The 24,133-nt window shown below is 34.2% G+C and overlaps 1 protein-coding gene across 8 annotated transcripts in view; it reads right to left on the bottom strand.

Moving 5' to 3' along the window:
* Window positions 1-21,711, bottom strand: part of LOC128220024 (glutamate-rich protein 6-like) — a 33,286-nt gene extending 11,575 nt beyond the window's left edge. For 2 of the 8 annotated variants that reach the window (XM_052928255.1, XM_052928259.1), the window contains exons 1-15: window positions 21,600-21,711; window positions 20,930-21,054; window positions 20,398-20,484; window positions 18,845-18,974; window positions 18,161-18,288; window positions 17,093-17,140; window positions 16,527-16,645; window positions 15,076-15,159; window positions 12,077-12,250; window positions 10,507-10,688; window positions 9,966-10,033; window positions 6,617-6,634; window positions 6,264-6,317; window positions 5,149-5,199; window positions 3,494-3,651 (exon numbers count right to left, since the gene is read on the bottom strand). In XM_052928255.1, the coding sequence (XP_052784215.1) occupies window positions 3,494-3,651; window positions 5,149-5,199; window positions 6,264-6,317; window positions 6,617-6,634; window positions 9,966-10,033; window positions 10,507-10,688; window positions 12,077-12,250; window positions 15,076-15,159; window positions 16,527-16,645; window positions 17,093-17,140; window positions 18,161-18,288; window positions 18,845-18,974; window positions 20,398-20,484; window positions 20,930-20,999 (1,371 nt within the window). In that variant the 5' untranslated portion in view covers window positions 21,000-21,054; window positions 21,600-21,711. Of the gene's footprint in view, window positions 1-57; window positions 103-3,493; window positions 3,652-5,148; window positions 5,200-6,263; window positions 6,318-6,616; window positions 6,635-9,965; window positions 10,034-10,506; window positions 10,689-12,076; window positions 12,251-15,075; window positions 15,160-16,526; window positions 16,646-17,092; window positions 17,141-18,160; window positions 18,289-18,844; window positions 18,975-20,397; window positions 20,485-20,929; window positions 21,055-21,599 lie in introns of all 8 variants that reach the window. The other 6 variants (XM_052928257.1, XM_052928258.1, XM_052928262.1 and 3 more) reach the window with 6 other exon arrangements.
* Window positions 21,712-24,133: the final 2,422 nt, after the last annotated feature.

Here is a 24,133-nt window from a genome sequence, read left to right as displayed (position 1 = left end):
CAAGGTTCTGAACAATTGGCAATTAATCTGTTAAACAATATTCTGTATATTCCTTACACTTTCCTCGCTGCTGACTGGTTCAAATACCAACGGATGTTCATGCTAGAACAATGGTACGAAGTAGGAAAAATCGTATTATATCATGATAAAAAATATAGGTCGTGATCCCATATAATTCTATAATAATTTAAGCATTTTTTTCATTTATATTTAATTGTACTAAACATTCGTAAGCATAAACTTGGTTAAACTTTTAGTTTTGTTTTTTTTCAGTTAGATTTTAATTCGTTCAATTTTTTATATTACCACTTCAGTAAAAATGAAATTTTTTACAAGAGCCGGTGCTTCACAAAATCTTACATGATGTTTATCATCTGGTCGAGAAAATCCCGTTAGCGGCGATTTTAATGCCTTCATTCTTTTCTTTTGGATAGAAGGAATCAAACCTTAATGGTTGTTAAATAATTAATCTTATGTAATTGATTTTTACTATATATAGAAGAAATCAATTAAAAACATGTTTGTTTACATAGTATAGTATATTGTTTATTTATAATTTTCTTTATTTTGTTTGGTAATATGAACTAGACTTGCAAATTGTCTCCCTTAACTCTAGACTTGAATTTACATGTACATGTACATGTAAACTTGGCTAAAAATAGAATTCGCTCATGCAGACCTGGCTAAAAATAGAAAGCATTTCTTTAAAACTTTCATGGCCCATATTATCTAGGCATTTATAGACGGATCTGGCTGGTTTTCGAACCGAGCTCTAATGGATATCTATATACTGTACAAGTTTCATCGAGATACAATCAAAACTGAAGACTGTATCATGTTCACAAGCAATTGTTTACAGACGCACGACCGCACGGACGCACGACTGCACGGATGCACATACTACGTACACATTACCATCGCATAAGCTCTTCTGGCCTTTGGCCAGTAGAGCTAAAAATTAGCCTTTATTGAAAAAAAAAATGACACTACTAAACAGGGGCAATTCTAATCAACTAGCAAAGGGCCATATAATATATCGTGCTATAACAAACAATTTCAATTGAGAACTTGAAGTGACTGTCAAAATTATAATTACTTTTTTAACTTGTAAATCTAACTCAACCTGGAGTATATAATATTTACAGCCGAAGTGTTTGTTTTCAATTAGTGTATCTCATCACATCCAAGAATAAAGGATTCGAAAAATTGATAGTATAATTATGATAATTGCTCATTGATAAGATGACCCCATTGTATATATATTATTCATTAAAATACAACCTACACTAGTAGCCAATGAAATCTCACATTGACTATCATTAAGTACTAGGCTAAATCATTCAGAATTTCAACTTTTGCACATGTGTAAAAGTCCAACCACTCACAGCCACTCATTCAATACACAATCCCTCCATCAGATTTTGCTTTGACAATGTGTCAGCCTATGAGGTAGTATTCTTAGTGACTTAGATGACCTGAAGTAATATTTTAATGATAAAGAAGGAATTGCTGCTAAAATCACTCCTCTCATTCTAATCATCAAAATGTTACTTCATGTCATCTATCTATTTCTTATTAGTTCACAGTTAACCAAGGATAATATGATAAAAAATGTTCATTAAAAACTACTAGTTATACAATGCAACTATGAGTTACATTTTTTTTTAAACCTCAGAGCTACCGGTACTTAAATATTCTATAGTGTGCGTCTGCAGTGTATTTTAACTAATTTTAAACAAAAAAGTCAAAACATTTCTCTCTCTGAAATTCATTTGCAATGTTAAACATGTTTTGTTCACATTTCATTTTATAAGCTTGTTGGAGAACGATTCTCCACCATTTTAACCCAAACTGACAGAATGTACCTTCGACACTTGTACTTTTTAACTTTAAATGTTTTGACATTTTTCTTACATTTTCCTTTGATGTTTTCGATGCAAACTTGTCATTTTCATTTTTTGGATGCATTGTATCATTTCTTATAAAAAAAACTTAAACAAAAAAGTTCAATATTCAAATTATCAAGTATGTTGGTGTATGTTTTCTTAATTACAATTCTCAAATGAAAAAAAATTCATTACGTTAAAAGTACAGATGAAACCTGTTGGTTTCGATATCGCTTGGCGCGACATCCTCGTTGGCTCGAACTTGATATAAAAGACCAATCTTCTTTCACTCTATTTAACAATTTCCGCTTGGCTCGATATTTGTGAGGCTCGAAGTATTTCAGCAGGTCCCCTGGATATCGAGCCAACGGGTTTCGACTGTATATTCATCCTCTAGTAACTAAAAGGGGGATAGATCTCAGTACAGCACGAGATAGATCTCGGGCAGGAGTTGATATCAGACAATAGTAAGTTTTGCCTTGTTTCCAAAAATCGTATCAAGAGCCTGTTGAAACTCAATCAGGTTTTAGGGAGGTTAGATATCCTTCAGAAGAAAACTTACTCTTTTTAGCCTTCTTTTATGTATATACACTTTTTTCGGAACAATAGGAAACAAAGATATGTTATTCAATTTCAGCTTATTTTGTATGATCTAACTAAAAAATAGCTGAAGTTTACTGTTTAGAAACAGATCAGGAAGATATCTTGAAAAACTTCATAAAGTGTCCGAGATCTATTCTTAAACAGGTAAATGAGACCTTGTCATGTTCAAAAGAATTTAACTTGTCTTCCACAAATATGGTCGTTACTTCCATGTCATCTTAACACATCTTTCTCATATTTCCATTTAAAACTTTCTTCCTAATTCCAAAGCTAATGATTCTCAAAACTATTTCTACAAAGTTAAGCCACAGAAATAAAGATATTGTAAAGATAACTACCCAGTACAAATAAAGAATAATATAAGGCTGAAAAAGAAAAAGGATATGCATAAAAACCAGACATCTGTGGAGCACATGTCAACTCTTGTCTGTTTTTAATCAGTGGAAGGGGCATAACTCCACAATTAATTAAGACAGAGCTACAGGCCCTGCGACACATGTATGTTTTTCTCTGGCAACATGTCTTCTAATTTTCATGTGACGATCTTGAATTTCTTTTTAGGTTTATGTTTTTGCAAGACATTGCCGACAACATCAAAGCAATTATTGTAACTTAAACCATTATTTTTTTTAAAAAAGGTACCATTTTTATATATTTTTTTTAGTTTATTACATAATAAGAGAACTGTTAGACAAAGCCACGGCCTTCCCATTATCCTCAGGTTACCAAGGGGCATAATTTTGCAAATACATTGGCCAGAGAGGTGGGATCAGGAGTACAGTTTCATGTGAATATTTTGAACAGTTTTAAATTAAGAACATGTTCTGCAAGTGAGTCAGTATTCACAAGAACATTATTATTCACATGCAGTTCCCAATGAACAACACCCTTCCTAGAATATAAAAATCCTGCAACATTTTTTAATCAAGATGAGCTGAATCATTGATTGTTTCTACAAATAAACCCATACAAGCTTATTACAACTTTTTATAACATATAACTACCTTTCCATCTGCTATCATGTCAGGATTGAGGGGCTCGGGAGTGAAAACATCATCACCAAGGTCGTCAAAGAGTGGCGATGGGGCGCGTACAGTCCACCCCTCATCGAGACATTTCTGAGAAGACAGCTGGTAGTTGATTGTCTTCATCTGACGTGCAACTAGAAATCAACAAGAAATCATGTTTAAACTTAACATTTCATATTAGCATGACATTACAGTACTTAGATAACTAAAGCACCGCAATTCAAAGTAAAGATTGTCGGTTGTCCCACATTGAGCAAGGGACATAACTCAATGAAAATATTCAAGTCAGAGTTATGCCTCTTCCTCCACATGGAAAAACAGACAAGCTTTAAATTTAAACAAATCTTTTTTTTAAAGCAATGATTAAAAGTTGTTTTTTGTTAACAGGAACATATAATTAAATACAGCTGTTAAACACATTTAAGACAACATTGTGTTAATTAACATAGAACATAAAGTTTAAAGATACTTTTTTTAAGCCAAAGCAAACACATTTTAATACTTGATATGGTTACTTGTATAACTGGAAAACATGGAATATTATTAATTGAACACATCAATCTATGTTTAGAAACAATGTTGATTCCGACAATTAAACATGCAAATCTAGTTTTGGAAATAACATTAATGCATAACAGGACAAAAAAACTGCTAAATAAAATCAAAATGAGCATGCAGTCATTTAAAAAATATTAATCTTTAAAACAACATGCAAATATCTGTTTGGCAAAAAAAAAAATCTCGAAAACATGCGAACATGTATTAAAGGGTAATGTAAACAACATTGAGTCACAACAAAAGCAACTTATGTTTATACATGAAGTTAACAAATGTCTATATTTGCATTTGTATTATGGAAAGCTTTCTTCAGAAAACCCAAACTATATACAGCTCATTTAAAGAAAAGAAATAATCAATATATTTTATCAAAAATGACAATAATAGCTACTCCCATAAAATTGGTTACAATAAAACCTCCCCTTACATCTTTGACTCGCTTTCATAGCATTCAGATAGCTGGCTGCTATCTGGGCAGTCTGGAAACATGAACATTCAAATGAGTGCCCATTCCCAATTAAGCTCTTAGCCTTGGCATTGAAATCCCCTGTAAAGGCCCCCATCCCCACTCCTAACCCCCGGTTTTCAAGTGTTATCCCCCGGATTTCCAGTGCAACCCTTTTCTGTCTTATTGGACAAGTGTCAAGGCAATCTAGCCTTAGGGATGATGGATCCAATTGTACATCTAAAAAGAATAATATTGATTTGAATATAATGTTTCACGTTTATATTTAAATTATTACTCCTGAGATTTTAAGTAATAACCCTCTATACCTCCCCTAATATCATGAAAAAGTCTTATGGTACAAAAAAGAAAATTTTCATGATACATAATTATTAAAATAATCAAGGATGAATTGCAATGTAACAATAAAAGGTTACAAAATTCATAAATAAATGTTTTTAATCGCAGTCCTTTTGTTAGCATGCTTGTTTTGTGAAATCAAAGCTCTGAAGGGATCAATCATTACTGGTGCACTGAAACGCAATAGTGATATTAGAGAAAAACTGTAATTGTTAAGATTGTTTTTTTTTCTGGTTGTCTTGGAAACAAAACTGGGAACCTATCATACAATTTGCACTTTCCAGGAATCGCTGCGGGGAACCGGTGCTGACAGTAGCAGCTGAGGAACAACAAACAAATATCAGGACACATGACAACGAACACTTCATGTAACGAGGACTTAAAAACAGCAACAACATTGGCTTCATAAAGTATTCTTAAAATAATTTGTTTGGTTTTATAAATTTTAATTACAATACACATAGGGCAACTGTTCAAAATTTTGTAAAAGTTGACAACATTGTAAACTTCTTTGAGGCAAACTTTCAAATCTTTACTACTCTAAAAGTTTTAATAAAATACTTGTGATCTGCAGTATTTCAATTAAGATTTGAAATAACTGTTCCAGCTGTAATTGTTTAAGTAAAATAAATGAACCAATCAAAATGTATTTACGTGAACAAGTTCACAATGATGAAGTTAACAGCATCGTTAACGTTAACAACATTCCAAACAATCAGCTCAATACTACTTTAGATAGGTTTAGCTGTTTGAAAGCACACAAAGCTTTTATAGTCAATACAATATGGAAATTAAATACACATATACTTAAATAAATGAACAAAATGAATGAAATCAAAGATTAACAGGTGATTGTTGCCTAGTTACTACACAATGCATTAAAAAACTCAAAATTATGATTAAGAGATACAGCAACTGCTTTTGCACTAGATGGCTAGATGGTTAAAGTACATCATGTTTCTAATTTTCCTTCATGGTAGGCTAAGCTATGTTACCAGTCTGGAAGCTATTTAAGAGATAATAGTCTGGAGCTTATTCACATGAAAAGAAAAACGTCAAGGCTATATAACGCTCTGATCAAACTAAAGCCTTAAAGATGCACTCTTACTCAAAATAAGATTTACCAGAGTGTTACTTTAACATGTCTTGGCCAACTGCCCTTAGGTCCAAAGAATATCTTCGGCCCAACCACTATATAACCACTATATAGGCGCTAGAGCCATTAACAAAAATGCTGATTAAGCTAATAACAAATGCATATCTATTGTTGTTTTGTCAAAACGAGGCATAACTCAACAATTAGAGCCATTTAAATATATTAAATGTAGTTGCCTACGGCCATCAACAAGCTATATATAACTATACATGAGTGCATTGTTTTACCAGTCCCAAATGGAGCGTTGGGTATATTCATTGTAGACATGGCGCTCTGAGGGGCTAAAACATAGTTCAGTTACTTGTGATATCATTGATGTTCTAATATTTGAGTTAGCTTTGTCTTTTATCTGAGCATTTCTTTGCAAATTAATTGCATCATTGAAATTGACAGATAAAATTAAGTAAAACTTAAATCAAGTATCTGTTATCTCTTAATTGTTATAGTTTTTTAATTGAATCATTTTTAGCAATTAAGAAATAAACGTAATTATAATACATAACAACACTAGCTAGCAGTGTCTTCTTTGGTTTTAAGTGAACTATTCTAGCTGTTTAAACATCAATTTCCATTTTAATACCTTCGATTCTTGCAGCCGCTAAAAACATTTTACATGCATAACATTAAAAACATTCTGTTTAGTAAAGAGGTAAGGTCTGTTTAAACAAAAGCATGCACACGAAACATTCAGATGAGAGAAACAAATACAACATCATGCAAATACTGAAGATTTGATTGGAAATTCTAAATAAACGAATCATGCTAATGGACAAAAAACATATATATGGAAAACAGAAAAAATGAACAAGTGTCTGTCTTGTTATTCATTCAAACAAGGGGCACAATGTGACAATGATTAATTCCAGAGTAATGGACCTTGCTACTCATTTCAAGTATGAGAGTGGTCTAGAGGTAAAGTTGTCTGCCTCTCACCCTACAGGTTGTGTGTTCGATTCCCATCAGAGTGATGATCCATAATAGAGTGAGAGTGGTCTACTGGTAAAGCTGACTACCTCTCACCCTAGAGATTACGGGTTCGGTCCCCAACAAGGTGACATTGGTCCAGTGGTATAGGCTTCTGCCGCTCACCCTAGAGGTTACAGGTTCGGTCCCCACCAAGGTAACAATGGTCCAGTGGTATAGGCTTCTGCCCTCCCCCCTAGAGATTGTGGGTTCGGTCTCCACCAAGGTGACATTGGTCCAGTGGTTTAGGCTTCTGCCTCTCAACCTAGAGGTTACAGGTTCGGTCCCCACCAAGGTGACATTGGTCCAGTGGTATAGGCTTCTGCCGCCCCCCCTGGAATTTGTGGGTTTCAATCCCTACTAAGAGTACTTTCTTATGTCTTCTGAAAATGGACACCAGTACTGGTTTCTACCTAGAAAACAGACTTGAGAGTATATCTAAAGCTATCAGCTTTCGTCGCAATTGAGGTAAATGAAACTTGAAGAAACTATGAACTACACAAATGCATATTTTACGGTCAAAATGTAATTGATCAATTCTTTAAGTTTTCGCATGACTTGTTAGTACTGTACAAAAGGGGAATATCTCCACAATTATTTAAACCTGAGAGAGTATTGCTAATGGTTATACTGTAATCATGTGTTCATAATCCATGTAGATATCTTAAACACTTTTAAAGTTAAGACCTAATGATGGTTAAACTTTTGCATGCCAAGACGCCAAATATGATGCCAAGACGTCGACAATGATGCCAAGACGCTGACAACAATGCCAAGGCTATGTATGCCAAGACGCTGACAACGATGCCAAGGCTATGTATGCAAAGACGCTGACAACGATGCCAAGGCTATGTATGCCAAGACGCTGACAACGATGCCAAGGCTATGTATGCAAAGACGCTGACAACAATGCCAAGGCTATGTATGCCAAGACGCTGACAACGATGCCAAGGCTATGTATGCCAAGACGCTGACAACGATGCCAAGGCTATGTATGCCAAGACGCTGACAATGATCCTAAGACACTGACGATGTTGCCAAGACACCGACGATGATGCCAAGACAAAGACAATGATGCCAAGACACAAACAATGATGCCAAGACGCCGACAAAGAAGCCAAGACGCCAACAAAGAAGCCAAGGCAATGCATAGGCGCCGCCAGCAATGATACCAAGACTTTTACTTTTCCTTTCCAAAAAATAAGAGCTATAGAAAGGATAGAACAGCTGAACAACAATAGATCGGATATAAGTTACATAACATGCAGTTCTTGCTGTCCATACCTATAGAAGCATACAAACAAATTAACACTGAAGCTTCATTTTTCTACATACCATTAATAATTTTGATTGCTACCGATAAATATTTGTTATGATTTTGGATGAAATACAAGTCCTGTAATATGTAATACACATAAGGCCATTCTTAAAACTTGTTTCTTCACAGAAGCCTGACCCAGATTATTTTTTTAGTGAGCAGATAGGGAACCATTTTTCCCTGAGTGAGTAAGGAGTGGTGGAGCAAGCACCAACATTTTCCTGTTCTTTTTTCAGTTTAAAATGGTGCATAATTACAAAAATACCAAGGCCAGAGTTGTGGTCACACAGAGTCAATATGCACATGTCCAACAAGGACATCTGTCCCTTGGAATCTGTGTACTTCATTTCACTTGAAAGATTTCTTTAGTTATGAGAGGAGAGGAGCATGTAATAATAATGTGTTTGTATTATACTAAACCTATTCCAAGGGTCCTAACCAATATTGAGAAATGGAAGTGTATTGGGTCAGGGTTCTTGTTACAAAAGACTTTTAAGGATAGCCTTATACAAAAGGGTATAAACATGAAATAAGACAGAAAAAAAACATAATTGTAAACACATAACATAAAGTGGAATAGACATAAAATAAAGTGGAATACACATAACAAAGTGGAATACACATAACATAAAATGGAATACACATGCTAGGAATAACATGGTAAAGGTGGGTACAGGTTTGGTTGCTATGGTTACCTACCAAACATATCCTTCATTGTGATATTCCCCAGCCCACCGGGAATTTTCATGAATCCTGATTTAGTCATACGGGTACTCGCTTGTTGAGGAAAATTGGCAGATCACGTTACCATGGTAACAAGTGTGAATAAGGTGGAGTGTGAAAAGTGTGGCCGCAGAAGAGGCGAGAAGAGCCAGAAATAGAAGGAAAGAAAGTAAAGGTATTAAACATAGGAAAGAAAATTAGTTAGAGCAATGAGGTTAAAGGTAGAAGTCAAGATTTCATACAAAGAAACATTGTGAGTGTTTGGAATAAGTTTCAATGATCTTTGATTTCATACCGGTAACCAATCAAATGTTGAACATACACATTGTTGAATTTAAGTGCATTGCATTATCTTTTTTTTTCAAGAAGGAGAACATATTCATAACACACACAAACATTTCATGTTAATCAGTTTATTTAGAGACAAATGTTCGAGAAGATGACATCTTAAGCCGGAGTTAGTTATCAAGATATCAACAATATTTAACATACAAATTGTTAATACAAGAAATACTATATTAGTCATTATATTAACACATATTAACACATAAATTGTTAATAAAGAACAGTATAATATTAGTTATTATATTTACACATAATTAGTTAATACAGAACAAATATTTGCTGATTTATTTAATACTCTGAGCACATCTATTAAAAAAAAAAGATTTCTCAGATGTAGCATATAAAATTAGCCTTAAAATAATTGTAAACAGGCGTTTATCTAGGCATGTAGGGAGAAAGCACAGATTTTAGGAAAAAATTCAAATCATTGAATATGGAACAAAAGTTGCAGAACTGATTTTGAAATCTGCATGATTCTTATGTATTTTCCCTTTTTGAACGGGTAAGACTCACGGACATGTTGGATTCCTAGGAAAAGGCCCATTTAAAAATAAGGAACAACCCGCAATTGCTGACTTACATGCAAAGAAGTCCTGCTTCATCCCACTGGCCTCCTGTTGTCTGCGCTGTATCTCGCGTTCCCGCATCCTGGAATAAACCATTTTTCAAATTTAAATGTCTCTATCTACCTGGCTTACCTAGAACTTTTAGTGGCATCTTTAAGAGAAAAAATGTGAACTATGAGGCATGAAATCAGAGAAACACATTTGAATGACCTTACGAAACTAGCCTCTTAACTATTTATGTTATTAACTATAACTAGATTATCTTTTTGAATACTGATTAACCCTCATACTGATTTACTCTTCTGCAAAATAAAAAAAAAATCTATAGGAGCACCTGAAAATCTGATTTGCGCAGTGGTTAGCGCACTCATTTCTCACCAAGGCCACCCAAGGTCACAAAGCTTGACAAGTGGGTTTCCTCCAGGTACTCCGGTTTTCCCCAAAACACAAGACCACACTTTTGCGCAACATAATACCAACGAGAGTGATTTAGTATAAGTTTATATAGCTTTCTTCATAATCGTTGTAAAATAATTAAAAAAAATGACAATCTACCTTTGTACAGCTTTCTCCTTGGCAGCATTTCGATCCTGTTTAGACCCAACATGCTCGTGAGGTTTAATGTCTATAAGCTTCGTCTTCTTGCTCTGTTCGTCCTCCATATCTCTGTTCGTGCTTGTGACAAACTCAACGAACTCTCGGTAATCATTACAGCAGTAAAGGCTTTCTGGCGGCATCTGTTGGTTTGAACATGAGTAATTGGTAGAACATATTTATCAATGGATTTCTACATCGACACTCATGGATTTTGCTCCGGACAAAGTGGCCATCATACCAACAAGTATGAAAAAATATTGTACAATCTACTTGGATATTTCAGGATTGAGTGTTTGAGCATGGTGGTTACTCTGTGTATGTAAACATTTGGTCAGTACTGTAGTGGCCAATCAGAGCCCAGTATTGATAAACCCGCATCTTTGTATGATAAGTCCGCCTCTGGCTAACAGTTCCATGTATGTTGATAGTTCAGTTATTGATTAGATTCAAGATCGTGTGCGTATGAGTATGAATGTAATAAAGCTATATTAAACCGTCCCGTTTTGGGTCTGTTATATACATTACACTGACAACATTACAAGTACCACGTTTATTAGGTTGGCAGCTCTTCACAATTACCTGTGAACTCACCAATTGTTTTTGTACACAGATGAATAGCAATTCTAAAGTATGAAATAATTTACACTCACGCTTTGCACATATCTTTTATCTTTTTTATATATATTTATAATACAACTACAATGCTGAAAAATAGCCCTTTCAAGACAAATTAATTGCAGTATCATTTCGGCTATTTGAATAATGTTAGCGTCAATGACATCAATAGTTTCATCCACATCAAATACATTTATTTCTAAACGTATGTTTTGATGCAGTGTGTAGCGTGTATTTGTTAAAATGTGACTTTGTGCGTCTCTTGGATAGTGTTTACTGGGCCTTTACATTTTGCCTCTGAACAGGACTTTGCTATGTTTTGGGATACTAGGTTTGTCCCAGTAGTTTACACAGGCAGATCCAGGATTTGATATTAGAGGGCGTAACTTAGTGGCGTAACCTTTCGACTTGCACCCCCAAAAATGATTTGGGTTAAAATGTTTGAAGTTGGGTTTTAGGATACTTCCCCCAAGATTTTATTACCATTTATGGACAAAACCGGATGCATCCCCCCTTGATCTGCTAGCCGTTTCCATTGTCATATTGGTATAATAGATCACATGCTGCTTTTCAGAACATCATATGAATATCAAGCGTCTTTACATGAAAGAATTTAAATTTAGTTTCAGACAAAACAATCCTAAACAAGTTATTGATCGGAAACCGTTTTTCATGTAAAGGTCACACTGACCTTGACCTTTGACCCACTGACCTCAAAATCAATAGGGTTCATCTGCTGGTGATGACCAATACACATACCAAGTATGAGGTCCCTCGGTCAAAGCGTTCTCAAGTTATTGATCGGAAACCATTTGGTATTCCGACCGACCGACAGACAGACAGACCGACCGACATGTGCAAAACAATATACCCCACTTTTTTCAAAAGGGGGCATAAAAATAATAGAGCTTACCTTGAGTTGTTTCTCCACGGTCGGGAAGGGTTTTATCGGTCTACTGCAGAATTCACACTTGCCGGAGAACATGCCGTGAGGGATTCCCATATCATCCGTATCTACATCATCAGGGAGCAATCGCTCTTCTGGATCCTCAACCGGAATGTCATGTTTTTCAGACTCGCGTTGGTACTACAAGTTCCGCATATAGGATGTTAAAACACTACATAACTTTATGAAGAGACATTTTTTCTCAAATATCTAAATAAATGAATTGCTAAGTATTTGAAATTCTGTTTAAAGTAGGGAAAACATTGCTTTAAATAATAAATGTTTGTTATAAGTTCAATTAAGAAATTGGACGTCATCAACATTAATTAGCATTAATTTAAACGTAAAACAAAAATTAATGGTTATATTTGTTCAAAGCAAACATAACTTAAGAACATTAGAAAGAAAATTATATAATAGTTTAAAATCGTTAATGCTTGAATAACATCAATTGTGTTTAAATTTAAATTATCAATACTGAATGCAACAATAAGCATGCAAATTATTGAACAGTTCATTGTTAAAATATGAGTGAACTAACGAAGGAGAAGACATGCAAACTATATGTTCTCTATACTCTCGTGAAAATATGCATGTACAATACACAGATTACCAAGCAATATTCTGTCCTGAATATTTGAGAAAGAAAAAACATGAGAACGCAAATGATAATGTCTTACAATGTTGGTTCTACCATTAGATGAAACCACAAGATACCATGTCCTTTTTATTTCATGTCACACATATTTAGTTATTCTCCGCAATTAATGAATGAATAGGTTGATAGGATCTGAAGAAATTATAGCATAATAAAAAAGTTACCAGTTTTGAAATAAGGTGATGATAGCAAAAGAATTTAAGATCTATAGTTTTGTAGAGAAAAGCTAATAACTTGGATACAGAACTAGATCACCATAAGCAGATCCTAACACTCGACGGTATTCATAAGCTGATTAAGTGGCCTAATCTGGCAACTATTAAAGCAAGAGATATCAGCTTGGCTCCACATGTCCGTATTGTTATTATGTTTCGTCTGAAGACCTTTAATGGTTTTTGGCTATTGTAAGTTATGGCTGAGGTTAAAACAATAATGCATGCCAAAGACAACAAGGCTATGACAGTACCTTTATTCCTTCAAATAATGTGTTTACGAGGCAAACCTTAATCGATTGTCTTCGAAAGCTCCGCATCTGGTCAGGGTCGCTGAGGATTTCTGCAATGTTGGAAAGTCTACTGGCAGGGGAGCGGGAGGGATTCTTATAGGAGAAAAGAAGTACACAAAAGAAAATATAAATAAAAGAAAGGTGTTAAAAAATAAAAAGAAAGAATGGGTGTTGATGTCAGGGAGGTGATGTAATCTATTGGCAGTGGAGTGAATGGGGGAGACATGCCAACAGGAGGAAGGAAAGAACATATAAGAAAACAGAAAAACAAATATATCCTGTGAAAGTAATGTAAAAATCAAGAACTGAAAGAAGCGAAGAAAAAGGTCTTTGTGTAGGCTAGATGGATCTGAAGAAATGTGTCAAGGTGAAAATAAACCGTATTTATGGTTTATTACTGTTATACATATTCTTTCACAAACATCTCCCTGGGACTTCAAGATTATAGGTATAAACAAGAGCTGTCACAGAGACAGCGCGCTCGACTATTCCGCCACTTTTCAGTGTAAGGATTGAAAAGTTTTGGCAAAACATGCATGGATCACGGTTAAATTAGATTTCAATGCAATATTAACATAAATGTGGTTACATGCAAATTCTTAACCAGAATTTCTAACTCGAATAATAAAGGGCAATTATTTTGCATTAAATGCATACTAGAGTTATCTAACTTAGTTAATTAAGTAAGTTGGATGGTTGAGTACCATTGTACAAAGTCTCAATGCAATTGAATACCTCAAGTAGTTGCTGAGATATTACCTATGTGTGCTTGCACGCAAAACTTTAACGAGAATTTCTAAGTCGAATAATAAAGGGCAATTAATTGCATTCAATGCAAACTAGGGTAATCTAACTTGGTAAATTAAGTAGGTTGGATGGTTGAGTACCATTGTATCAAGTCTCAATGCAATACCTCAAGTAGTTGCTGAGATATTAACCTTCGTGTGCATGCACGCAAAACCTTAACCAAGGTGTGACGCCGACGCTTGGGTGAGTAGTATAGCTCTCCTTATTCTTTGAATAGTCGAGCTAAAAATCAGATTAAAGATTAAAATTCCATCATTACTGAAAACCTAGGAAACATACTGCATTACCTAAGTGCAATAAGCAGATATTGAGTTCTTGCACTAAGGTGACAATTTTATTATTAGACTTGTTATAAGCTGACAAGTTAGAATAAGCAAATTGGATTATATTGTTTCAATAGGGACACAGAACAAAACTATCCATACAATATTATACCACTGCAATAGTCATCGAAATTAGTCTTTTGTTGAACAAGCTCTGATTCTAACACTAGTGCTTGGCAACAAAAATATCGACCAAGCCCTGCTATATAAAATTTAAAAAAATGAGCAAGCCCGAAAATTATATTTCTTTTACAGAGCTTGCCGTCATGTGCTAATTTTGACCACTGGTATTATATGTTAGCTACAAAGGGATAAAAGGGTTAGCAAAACAGGCTGCAGTTTCACAATATTGTTAGCTCTGAATGCACCAAACTAAAGGAATCTTTACCAAATGGTCTCACAGTGGCATTTATAGAGCAATATGTTGCTTGTATAAATCCCCTGGTCCAATCTGAACATATCAAATTGGGCCAAACATTTAACTGTTCATTTATAGTTTATTAGCTGTCCCTTTCCCTGCAATCTGATTCAAAACCAACAAAAGTGAAACTGACCTTGGGGTAAATAAAACAAAGCAAGTCTACAAAGCATATGTTAGTATCAACAAAGCATGTTAGGTCACTAGCACTATTTCACACCACCACCTCCACCACAACCACCACCACAGCGATACCTGTAAAATGTTTGGTGGACCGACACTGGGCATGAATGTGCGGTCATCCTTCACCTTTCTGTGCACTGATTCCTCATCTGAGCTCTGATTGGTCAATTTATATTGTCAATGATTATGGCTGATATTTTGTTATTGGTCTTGGTTGAAGTCAATGATTTTTATCAGAAATTTAATAAATGATGTATCAAATTTTTTTGTTAACTAGAAAAATTTCATGGTGCAGTAAATAAAACAATCAACAAATGTTGAAAATGTAAAACTATACAAAAACTGAAGCAGTTTGAAAGGGACTCTCTCACAGATATTATGTTAGCAATTCTTATTCTCTTAATATTTTTTAATGTTAAGTTAATTTTCTTACTTTTATGAACAAACACCAACTATCAACAGAGTGTTAGATATTCTTTTGAACAGAGTTTTGAAAATCCAAGTTTAAAAGAGTTAAATTTTCAATAGCTTTTTTTGCAAAATAGAGCATTTTCTAAACCGTGAACAAGTCCCTTTAACATTGAAATCTTGAACAGAAGTTGAAACTAAGGTAACCTTTGGTTCTGGAGAATACGGTGTATATTCCTTAATCTCTGGTTTCTCCTTTAATCCATGAAATATTTGAATAATTTAAGTGTTAATCTCCGACAACAAAACTCTTGAAGTCTGAAAGCCAAATATCCCTGATCCTCAAAGGAAATTGTACAGTCCCATGGATGAGCTGTATTTTACCCATCATTGATACAAATATTTGTGGCCCTTGTAGTTGATATATCCAGATATGGTTTTATTATTCAATTGCCACTACTTATTGCCTATGACTTGTAGTTAAGTGATTTTAAAAAGGACCTAGCAATGTGTGCTGCAGTTATGGCCATGGAACTTTTGCGTCAAACAGCAAAGCCTATGGGTACACTGTTTTTATTACCATGGGTAAATAAAGAACAAAAAACGAAGATAAGAATTTGTCTTTAAGAAAACTATTGTTATAAGACACAGTGTTATTTTTTGGCCCATTTTGGGGGTGAAATGTTGCCCAAATCCCCTCCTGAAAAAGTCTATATTTTTTCCGCTACCCAGGTAAAGAAAAATATCCCCTTTAATCCTTTTTGGAGGAGAGGCATTGACCCCTAAACATTTTGAAAATGCAGCAATATAGTGCCCTTCATGAATATGACAAAAGTTTTGTTGAATAAAAGGATTAAAAACAAGTTGAACAATACATGAATCACATTAGCTTTTTCCCTTTGTTTGCCAAAACAATGATATTTTCCCCTTTCAAGGGGCCCCGGTACCTTCCCTTGAAAGTGGAAAAAACAATGAGACTTTTGACATACATGAGTCATCTGTGGGATATGACATGAGGCTTCATAACTCATCATTGTATGGTACCTGATAGGTCAAGATCTCAGCTATATATATATTTTACCAATATTTTATCCACTAATCTCATCTTAACTTACATCATCTGTGTCGCTACTGAGGTCTAGAATCGGGATCCCATACTCATCACTGTAAGGCATCTGGTAGGCTGCAATGTCCGGAGTCGCCTTCTCATCAGCAATGTCTAACTTGCTACTACCTGTAATTCATGTGCATGTCTGAATATTACAAAAAAAAAACAACAGAAGAGGATTAGTTTATTGTCATTTTCAGCTTGACTGTGAAGACCGTCATAAATCATTTTCAAACTTCCTGGGAAGAAACCTAAACAGGGGATTAAGAAAATGTCAAAATACTTATACTTTAGTGTAACATATTCAATGGTTATATTTCACGAAAAAATCTGTTTGAATTTTTTTTAAAATAGTGTGTTCATTGTTAAAAACTTATGTTTCCATATTTTAATTGCAGAGAATACATAAAACATAACTCTTCCTACAAGTGAAATAAAAACAGTAAACCATGTCTGTGTAACCTCTGAACAATCTGACCACTGACCAATGTTAAAGCTGACATCCACTAGTTAAAGCTTCAAAATATTTGAAAGTAATGAAGACATTTTTAACTGTTTGTTTACGTTTCTTACTTGGCTTAGGTGACTGGGACGCACCATCTTTCCCATCCGGGGTTGATGCTGCGGAAAATAATAATAAAGAGAATCAATAGTTGGAAATAAAACAAAAAACTTTAAATATTAATCATTAGTTTACATGCCCACATTTCTTATTTCTGTAGTTTTTTTTCAGTTGATCAATGAGTATACCAAACATTTTTATCAGGGATGCTTGGACTTGATATGTACATTACTGAGTAAAGACATGAATCTTTTTACCATAATTAACAAAAAGAATACATTGCCAGGTATAGGGACCAACTGTTGACAACCATTTAAAGGGACTGTACACCAGATTGGCACCAAAAAAAGTTTTTTTTCTGTAACAATTATTTAATAAAATGTTTTATTCTTTGATATCAGAATTGTAAAAAAATACCAAAATGTAAAACAAAAATCGAGTCGGAGACCAGGTTTGAACCGGTGTCGCAAAAATTGCAGTCCAGTGTTGTATCCACTGTGCTACAAAGGCTTACCCTAAATAATTGGATTATTTAAGCTATTCACCTAACTTGGTAATATCACTTGATAACATCGACTAGCCAATCACGCATAAGGAATGAATTCTACTGCGTAGACATACCTAGTAATCTTTTTTAATGGAAAAATACAAGAAAACTGCGAGAAATAAATTAATTATAAACTATGTGGTACTTCAGTAAGTAAGTTTCAATGCATTGAACTAATCGATACAAAGTCTATGCCATTTTTCGACAATTTTCTTCTTCTTTTTTTTCGCTATTTCATTATACTAAGTACAGCCCCTTTAAAAAGCATAATATCAAAGGTTTACAGAACAAACATATTCCAATGTAAGTTCTATTTCACAGCCTACCAAGGGGGATAACTCAACAATTAAAGTTAAACCAGAGTTATCATACTTGCTACACATGTGCACATTGTCACTTGCAACATGTGTTCAAAATTTCAAATGAAGACTTTGATGATTTTTTGTGTTATGATCATGGTTAAAGTTTTTGCACAATGAAACCTCAACCTATTCTTTAAAATCAGATTAGCTAAAAAAGAATGAATTCATACTGCCTGCTGGCTGTGTAATCTCCATCATTTCTTCCTTTTCCACCCAATCCCAATCCGTCTGTGTGTCTAGGGTGGCAAACATGATTTCACGGCCATCGTACGTCTTCTTTTTGAATGTTCTAAGACTTCTGGAATATTTTTATTATTAATTAGATTTGTACCCAGCCTGTTGGTGTGTCACGGGTGATGATCGTGACTTCATGGCCATCATTAGTTAATGATTTTAATGCAACAACACTTTATAAAACAAAATCAGGTGTTCTAGCCTTTAAATGGGAGGAACAAACACCTCAAAGAATCTCTGTTTTAAGAGCAATAACTATCCTTTTGAATCAGGAAATTTAACCTGTTTAGATATTTTTCAGAGCATTATTGCCAGCTAAAAAATTGTCAAGCTGGAAACAATTTTACCACACAAAAAATTCATACTTGACTAGACTAGTGGGTATGACCAATTTTACAAACTCTGCATGATATGAATAAATTAAACCACACAAACACGTAAAGTTTATTCTCTTAAACGTTTCGTGTAACGCCTTCATCAGTAGATATACACAAACAATATAAACAGGAAGTTACGTCAACGTCAAACTCTGCATGAAATTTATCAATAATTGATTACGTTTATGAAGTTGGACTAAACCTGAATTATGGGATTACTGTTATGCAGTTATCGAAACCTACTGATCTTCAAAGGAGACAGATCTCAACCTTTTCTCGTTCTCCATTTCCTCGTCACTTATCATCTCTGGCCGGAATGCTCGAACAATTCTCGGTCGTGCAGCGCCCTCTCCTGGCCGGTCAAACGCGTTTCCTGAAGCCAAGTAAACAAGTCATTAAGGTAAGGTTTCTAGATATCTACTTGTCTCAAACAACCATGAAGAGAGCCTGGCTGTTTTCATATACCTCTACTTGATATTAAATTTTTGAACAAGCCCTGCTGTATAAAACCCAGAATTTGAGCAAGCCCGAAAACCTTTTAACCAGTGCAGGGCTTGCGGGCTTGTTATAATTTTGACCACTTTGTACAAAAGCCAATCACATTTCATAAATGACATTGCCGTCACAAATAATGTCATCAGACAAAAAAAAAGGCTTGATCCAATTTCACTGCTTCAGAAAAAATAGTGTATGTAGGTCTGGAAGATGTGTCTGAATATCATTTTTCCTACTTAATATAAACAACCCAGAGTGCTTTATAACAATGAGAGTTATTATTGTATAGTAACTGTATAGTAATTGTATAGTATTAATGATTATTGTACTTAAAATTCACTTATTTTTCATAATTTATACCAGCTCACATGCAATTTGAACCGTTTATTTTGGCCGGCAGCCGTTACTTATTGACATCACTGCATATCATATAAATAAAATATTTCATAACTAATACACTGAATGTACCTGAATACTTCCATGGCGGAAAACCTATCATGATGAAGCCCACTTCAATCATGATGTTGCTTTAAAAAGCGAATTTATTAAATTAAAAGATACTAAGAAAAAACTACATTTTTAAGCTTTTCTAATAAATAATGAGAAAATATCAGCAAAGGCATAATCATAATGAGTTCATCATTGAAATTGACGTCATTCCCATGTAAATGAAGTCACTGGACAAAAATGACGTCATTTTGAGGAAATGACATCACAACGTCATTTAATATTTAAATGATGTCATTTTTCCCTAGCAATGACGTCAGATGTAATGTTTATCACACAAATGAAGATTAAGAGTGATGAAGTAGTAAGAACATTTTTTAAAAATCTTGATAAATTGAATACATACATATAGATTTTCATTTTTTGGAAGAAACAGATTTGTAAACTGACCTGATTATCTGGCAAGCTTCTAGTTGCTAGGTAACTAGGCAATTCATTGACACAAGGGAGATAATCCATGACAAAGGGGAAAGAGTATAACAAAATGTCTTTCTATCTTTATGATTTTTTTTCTTTACATATACATAAATTAATTCGAAAAGATATTAAGAAAATTGTATTTTATTATAATTCATTATATAAATATATAAGAGTTCTTTTGAATTAATTCTTATCATCTCATTAAAAACATCACCTATTTAATTGTAAAATATAATCTAATTTTTGATAGAAGTACATGTACTAAAGACTCCACACATCAATATGAATCTTGATTTTGCACTTTAAGCTTAAAATATGTAGATAAATGAGACCAGTAATATTTAACTTTGTTTTAGATTGATGAAACTTAATACCATTTGAATTTGTGTCATCATCAGCGACTGATCTGGAGCGATCTGTGGCCTGGGACTCTGAACGGTCACCATCATCATCTTTTGAACCTTAAGAATACACAAACATGTATATAAATAAACAGTGGACAACATAAGACTTCAAAATAAAATAAAAAAGACAAGTATTCATAATTAAGTTGTTTTTGTCTGTTAAAACTTCTCAGCAGCAAATATGTGGACACACACATAATTTTCCATTACTACAGAAACATGATGAAGTGCAAAGTAATTAAGTTTGTAAATCTATTTTACAAAAACTGTCATTCCTACATGTAATATACAATGTTGTGCTCAGTTTGAGAAAATTTCAAACTAAATGTATTCAGTTTTCTCAAATCAATTTTAGCAAAAACATCCTTAAAAAGGATCTGAAGAGAAGTAAGGCATCAAACATCATTGCATGTCAGAAATAAATGGGATTTCAGATTAAATATAAGTACATACAAAATATGAAGAAGTAAATCTACATATGGAAACTGATATTGCAACCAACCAATAGGTGGAAGGGGTTTGGAGTTTGTAAATTCTGATCTGGATCTAGCAGATTCTCCTCTATCCGCCATGTTGATTGTGTCTCCGTGTTTGCGTGTAATTAAATGTTGTCATTCCATGGTCAAACTGAAAAATTAAATGACAAGAAAATCAACATTTACAACACAATAATAATTAGGATTCTGTGCATTCATTTATGCATGTCAATATAAGAATGCAATATAAACTGTCAATAAATCTGTCTCAGCTGATATTGATAAAATGCTAGAAACTTTGCAGATCACATTTTTTCATCCATTTGTTCGCAATACAAGTGAAATCAGGCACACCATTCTCAATATTTTTACATCATAGATTTTTTTATTTTTTTTTCAATCGGTGTGCTCCACACTTCCACATAACTTGGTTTAAAAAGAAAATTGAAAATGAATCAACCAACTTTTAAGTTGAATATTGGTTGCATCATTTAACATCTCTGGGAAATCTATAGCATTGTTTATCAACCTCAGACGTATTTCAATTTGTTTTTTGTTTAAATTTGATTCCGATTTTGACTCGTTTGGGGTTGTTTTCAAATGAAATATTAAGATAATAAGGAAAATAACATGAGCATCTTGAAATAAACTTCCTAAAAAAACATGGAGAATTTGATGCAAAAGTTGAAAACTTACCTCTCAAGACCTACTTGTGTGTTAAAATAGTAGTTTTACATGATGTTGACAAGAAAACGCACTAATCCGCCATCTTAGTTTACATTGGAGATGATCACGTGACCAAAACAGGTGCTTTCAGATTCGTCGGAAAGAGAATAAGGCTACATTGTGCAAGCAAACTCTATACAGCTGTTACTTCCCTTCCATCCTATTTCAATAAGGAGGTCCGACAGAAAATAAGAATAGTTCACGGTAGAAATGAAACAATCAATGATCTAATGAATTCATTTCAAGACATGATCGATTGTGAAAATGTGTATTCACTACAATAACTTGGTTTCACAGATAATTGGTCGGTTTGTTCAGGATCCTAGGTATTTTACTTTATGTGGTGTTATTGCTAAACAAAGAATTCATTTCAGCTTATTCAGTCACGGAATGAACAACTACGGACTTAAACATCATGTACATTGTCAAATATTTATATCACATTATTGACTTATTAACTTTATATATCATCTAGTCATGTGTTGTACAATGTCATACAATTTGTGTTATCTAGTCATATTTTGTGTCATTTTAGTGCCATATAAACCTTTTAACCTGATGTTTTTTATTGTGTTTGTTTGATATGCTTGTACGTGTACTTAGTTTACAGATTGGGTTGCGTTGTTCTATGCAGACTCCCCTAGGCACCTTGTTTAAAAGAAACTGATTTTGAAACAATAAGAATATGAACCCAAAATGAGTTTTTATTTCCAATCATCAACATTTTCATAGTTAATGCAAATATGCTTAATTTGAGATATTATAAATTTTATACATATTCTTGCTGAACAATAGTATTGTAAAGTCATTTGAAACAATTTTAATCAAAATCAGCACAGTTTTGCACATTTCATGTATCTTTAAAATAATAGAGTTAAAATGTCTTTAAATGGCCCCAAATACAAAGGACTATCGCTAAAACCGTTTGGGAAACGAATCTATTATACAAAGAACAGCGATCTTTCATACTGAACACCACTATGCAAATGCAGTATTGTTTTGTAAGTAAAGGTATGATCTGCATGTTTATTCACAATGCACGATGTTCTCGTGCAGTGAAATGATATTTATGGCTGAATAACATCACATAGTAAATGCCACTCGTAGATTGTAAAGTTATTTTTATATTTACGTAGGAACAATTTCATTGGCTCAAAATGGGCCGTCAATAATCAAGTAACAAATATTTATTTCATCGTTCAAATAACGTTCTTTAAAAGCAAAATGATACATATGTTTTCTTACAGACAAAGCCGATGTTAGAGTGCCACTTGACATAACTATCGATACTAATCGGTAAAATATTTTGAGCATTAACCTTTTCTTATACTTCTTACTTAGTTCATGACCAGGTGAAAGATAAATTGGAAACTCAGTGGGTGACCGTCGACTAGACTTGTTTATAATAGTAAACGTATTCCGCAATAAATTGTATGTCATCCGCTTGGTACACTACATTTTGGCAATTTTGTACATTTGTTTTACGACGCCATCGGGAAAATCATCCCTCGGTGTCGGACCTAGTAAGTCTTGTCAGTTTTTAAGCCATAGTGCACTGCCATAATGTAACCATGGTTAGAGCTACTCTTGTTCATTTTCGTGCATCATATTACAACACTTTCACACGGTACCAACGTTTTCCGTCCCTCCAGGAATGCGGTTATTTTTGTTAAAGGCCTAGTTTAAGGAATGTTTGGCATGACAATCCCCTGATGTGCATCTCCTGCTAATTCCACTGATATCACAGTATAAAGGGCCAATTTCCTGTGTTTGTTCATTGGCTCAGGGCCATTTAGGAACCATTTCTATGATAAAACTGCACAGCAGGATACTAAGACAAATATGCAATTAGATTAACATCAACTATACACTTTTTTCGGGGGGGGGGGGGGTCATTTATAGAAGGATTAAACTAGGCCTTTAATGCTGAGACAGGGGATCGAGCCTTTGTCCCATTGATTGACCGTTAGGTGTCTCACAACGAGATTACTAATCCTCAACTTATCGCATTGACTCGACAGTTAACTTTTAAATGTTCGACCTTATGGCAGTTAAACGACCAGAGGCGAGTTATAAATTCACGGCAACTAGTATGGAAAGTCGTGACATATGGCAGGGTACCTTAAAAAAAATTGTGATACGGCCATAAGCTATCATGGGCCATCAACTTTGAAAATCTTTTTGTGTGTGTTTTATTAGGTATGTTTTGATATCATAAATGGGGTTACAAAATAAACCCCACCAATCCATGAGCAATGAACCAAAAATCAATAAGCGCCTGCAACTGGATTCGAACCCTCTGCCTCTAAATTACAAACGAGCTGAGTTTGTGGCGTACCGGACTAATCAGATGGTCTCAAGTTCGTCCCCCACTTGGACTTTCGGTTATGGTGAGCACCGGCTTTCTCACTGGAGATAGTCTTGTTTATAGTAAAACTAAATCAAATTCAAAGCTCTAAAAATACTCGCCGAGCTAATGATGTCCGTTCACCCTTTTGCCATTA

Source organism: Mya arenaria, chromosome 15 (genome assembly GCF_026914265.1).
Source record: "Mya arenaria isolate MELC-2E11 chromosome 15, ASM2691426v1".
NCBI classification, from domain to species: Eukaryota; Metazoa; Mollusca; class Bivalvia; order Myida; family Myidae; genus Mya; species Mya arenaria.
Note: the sequence above shows the minus strand (reverse complement) of the source record. Positions and strands in the feature narration are given on the sequence as shown.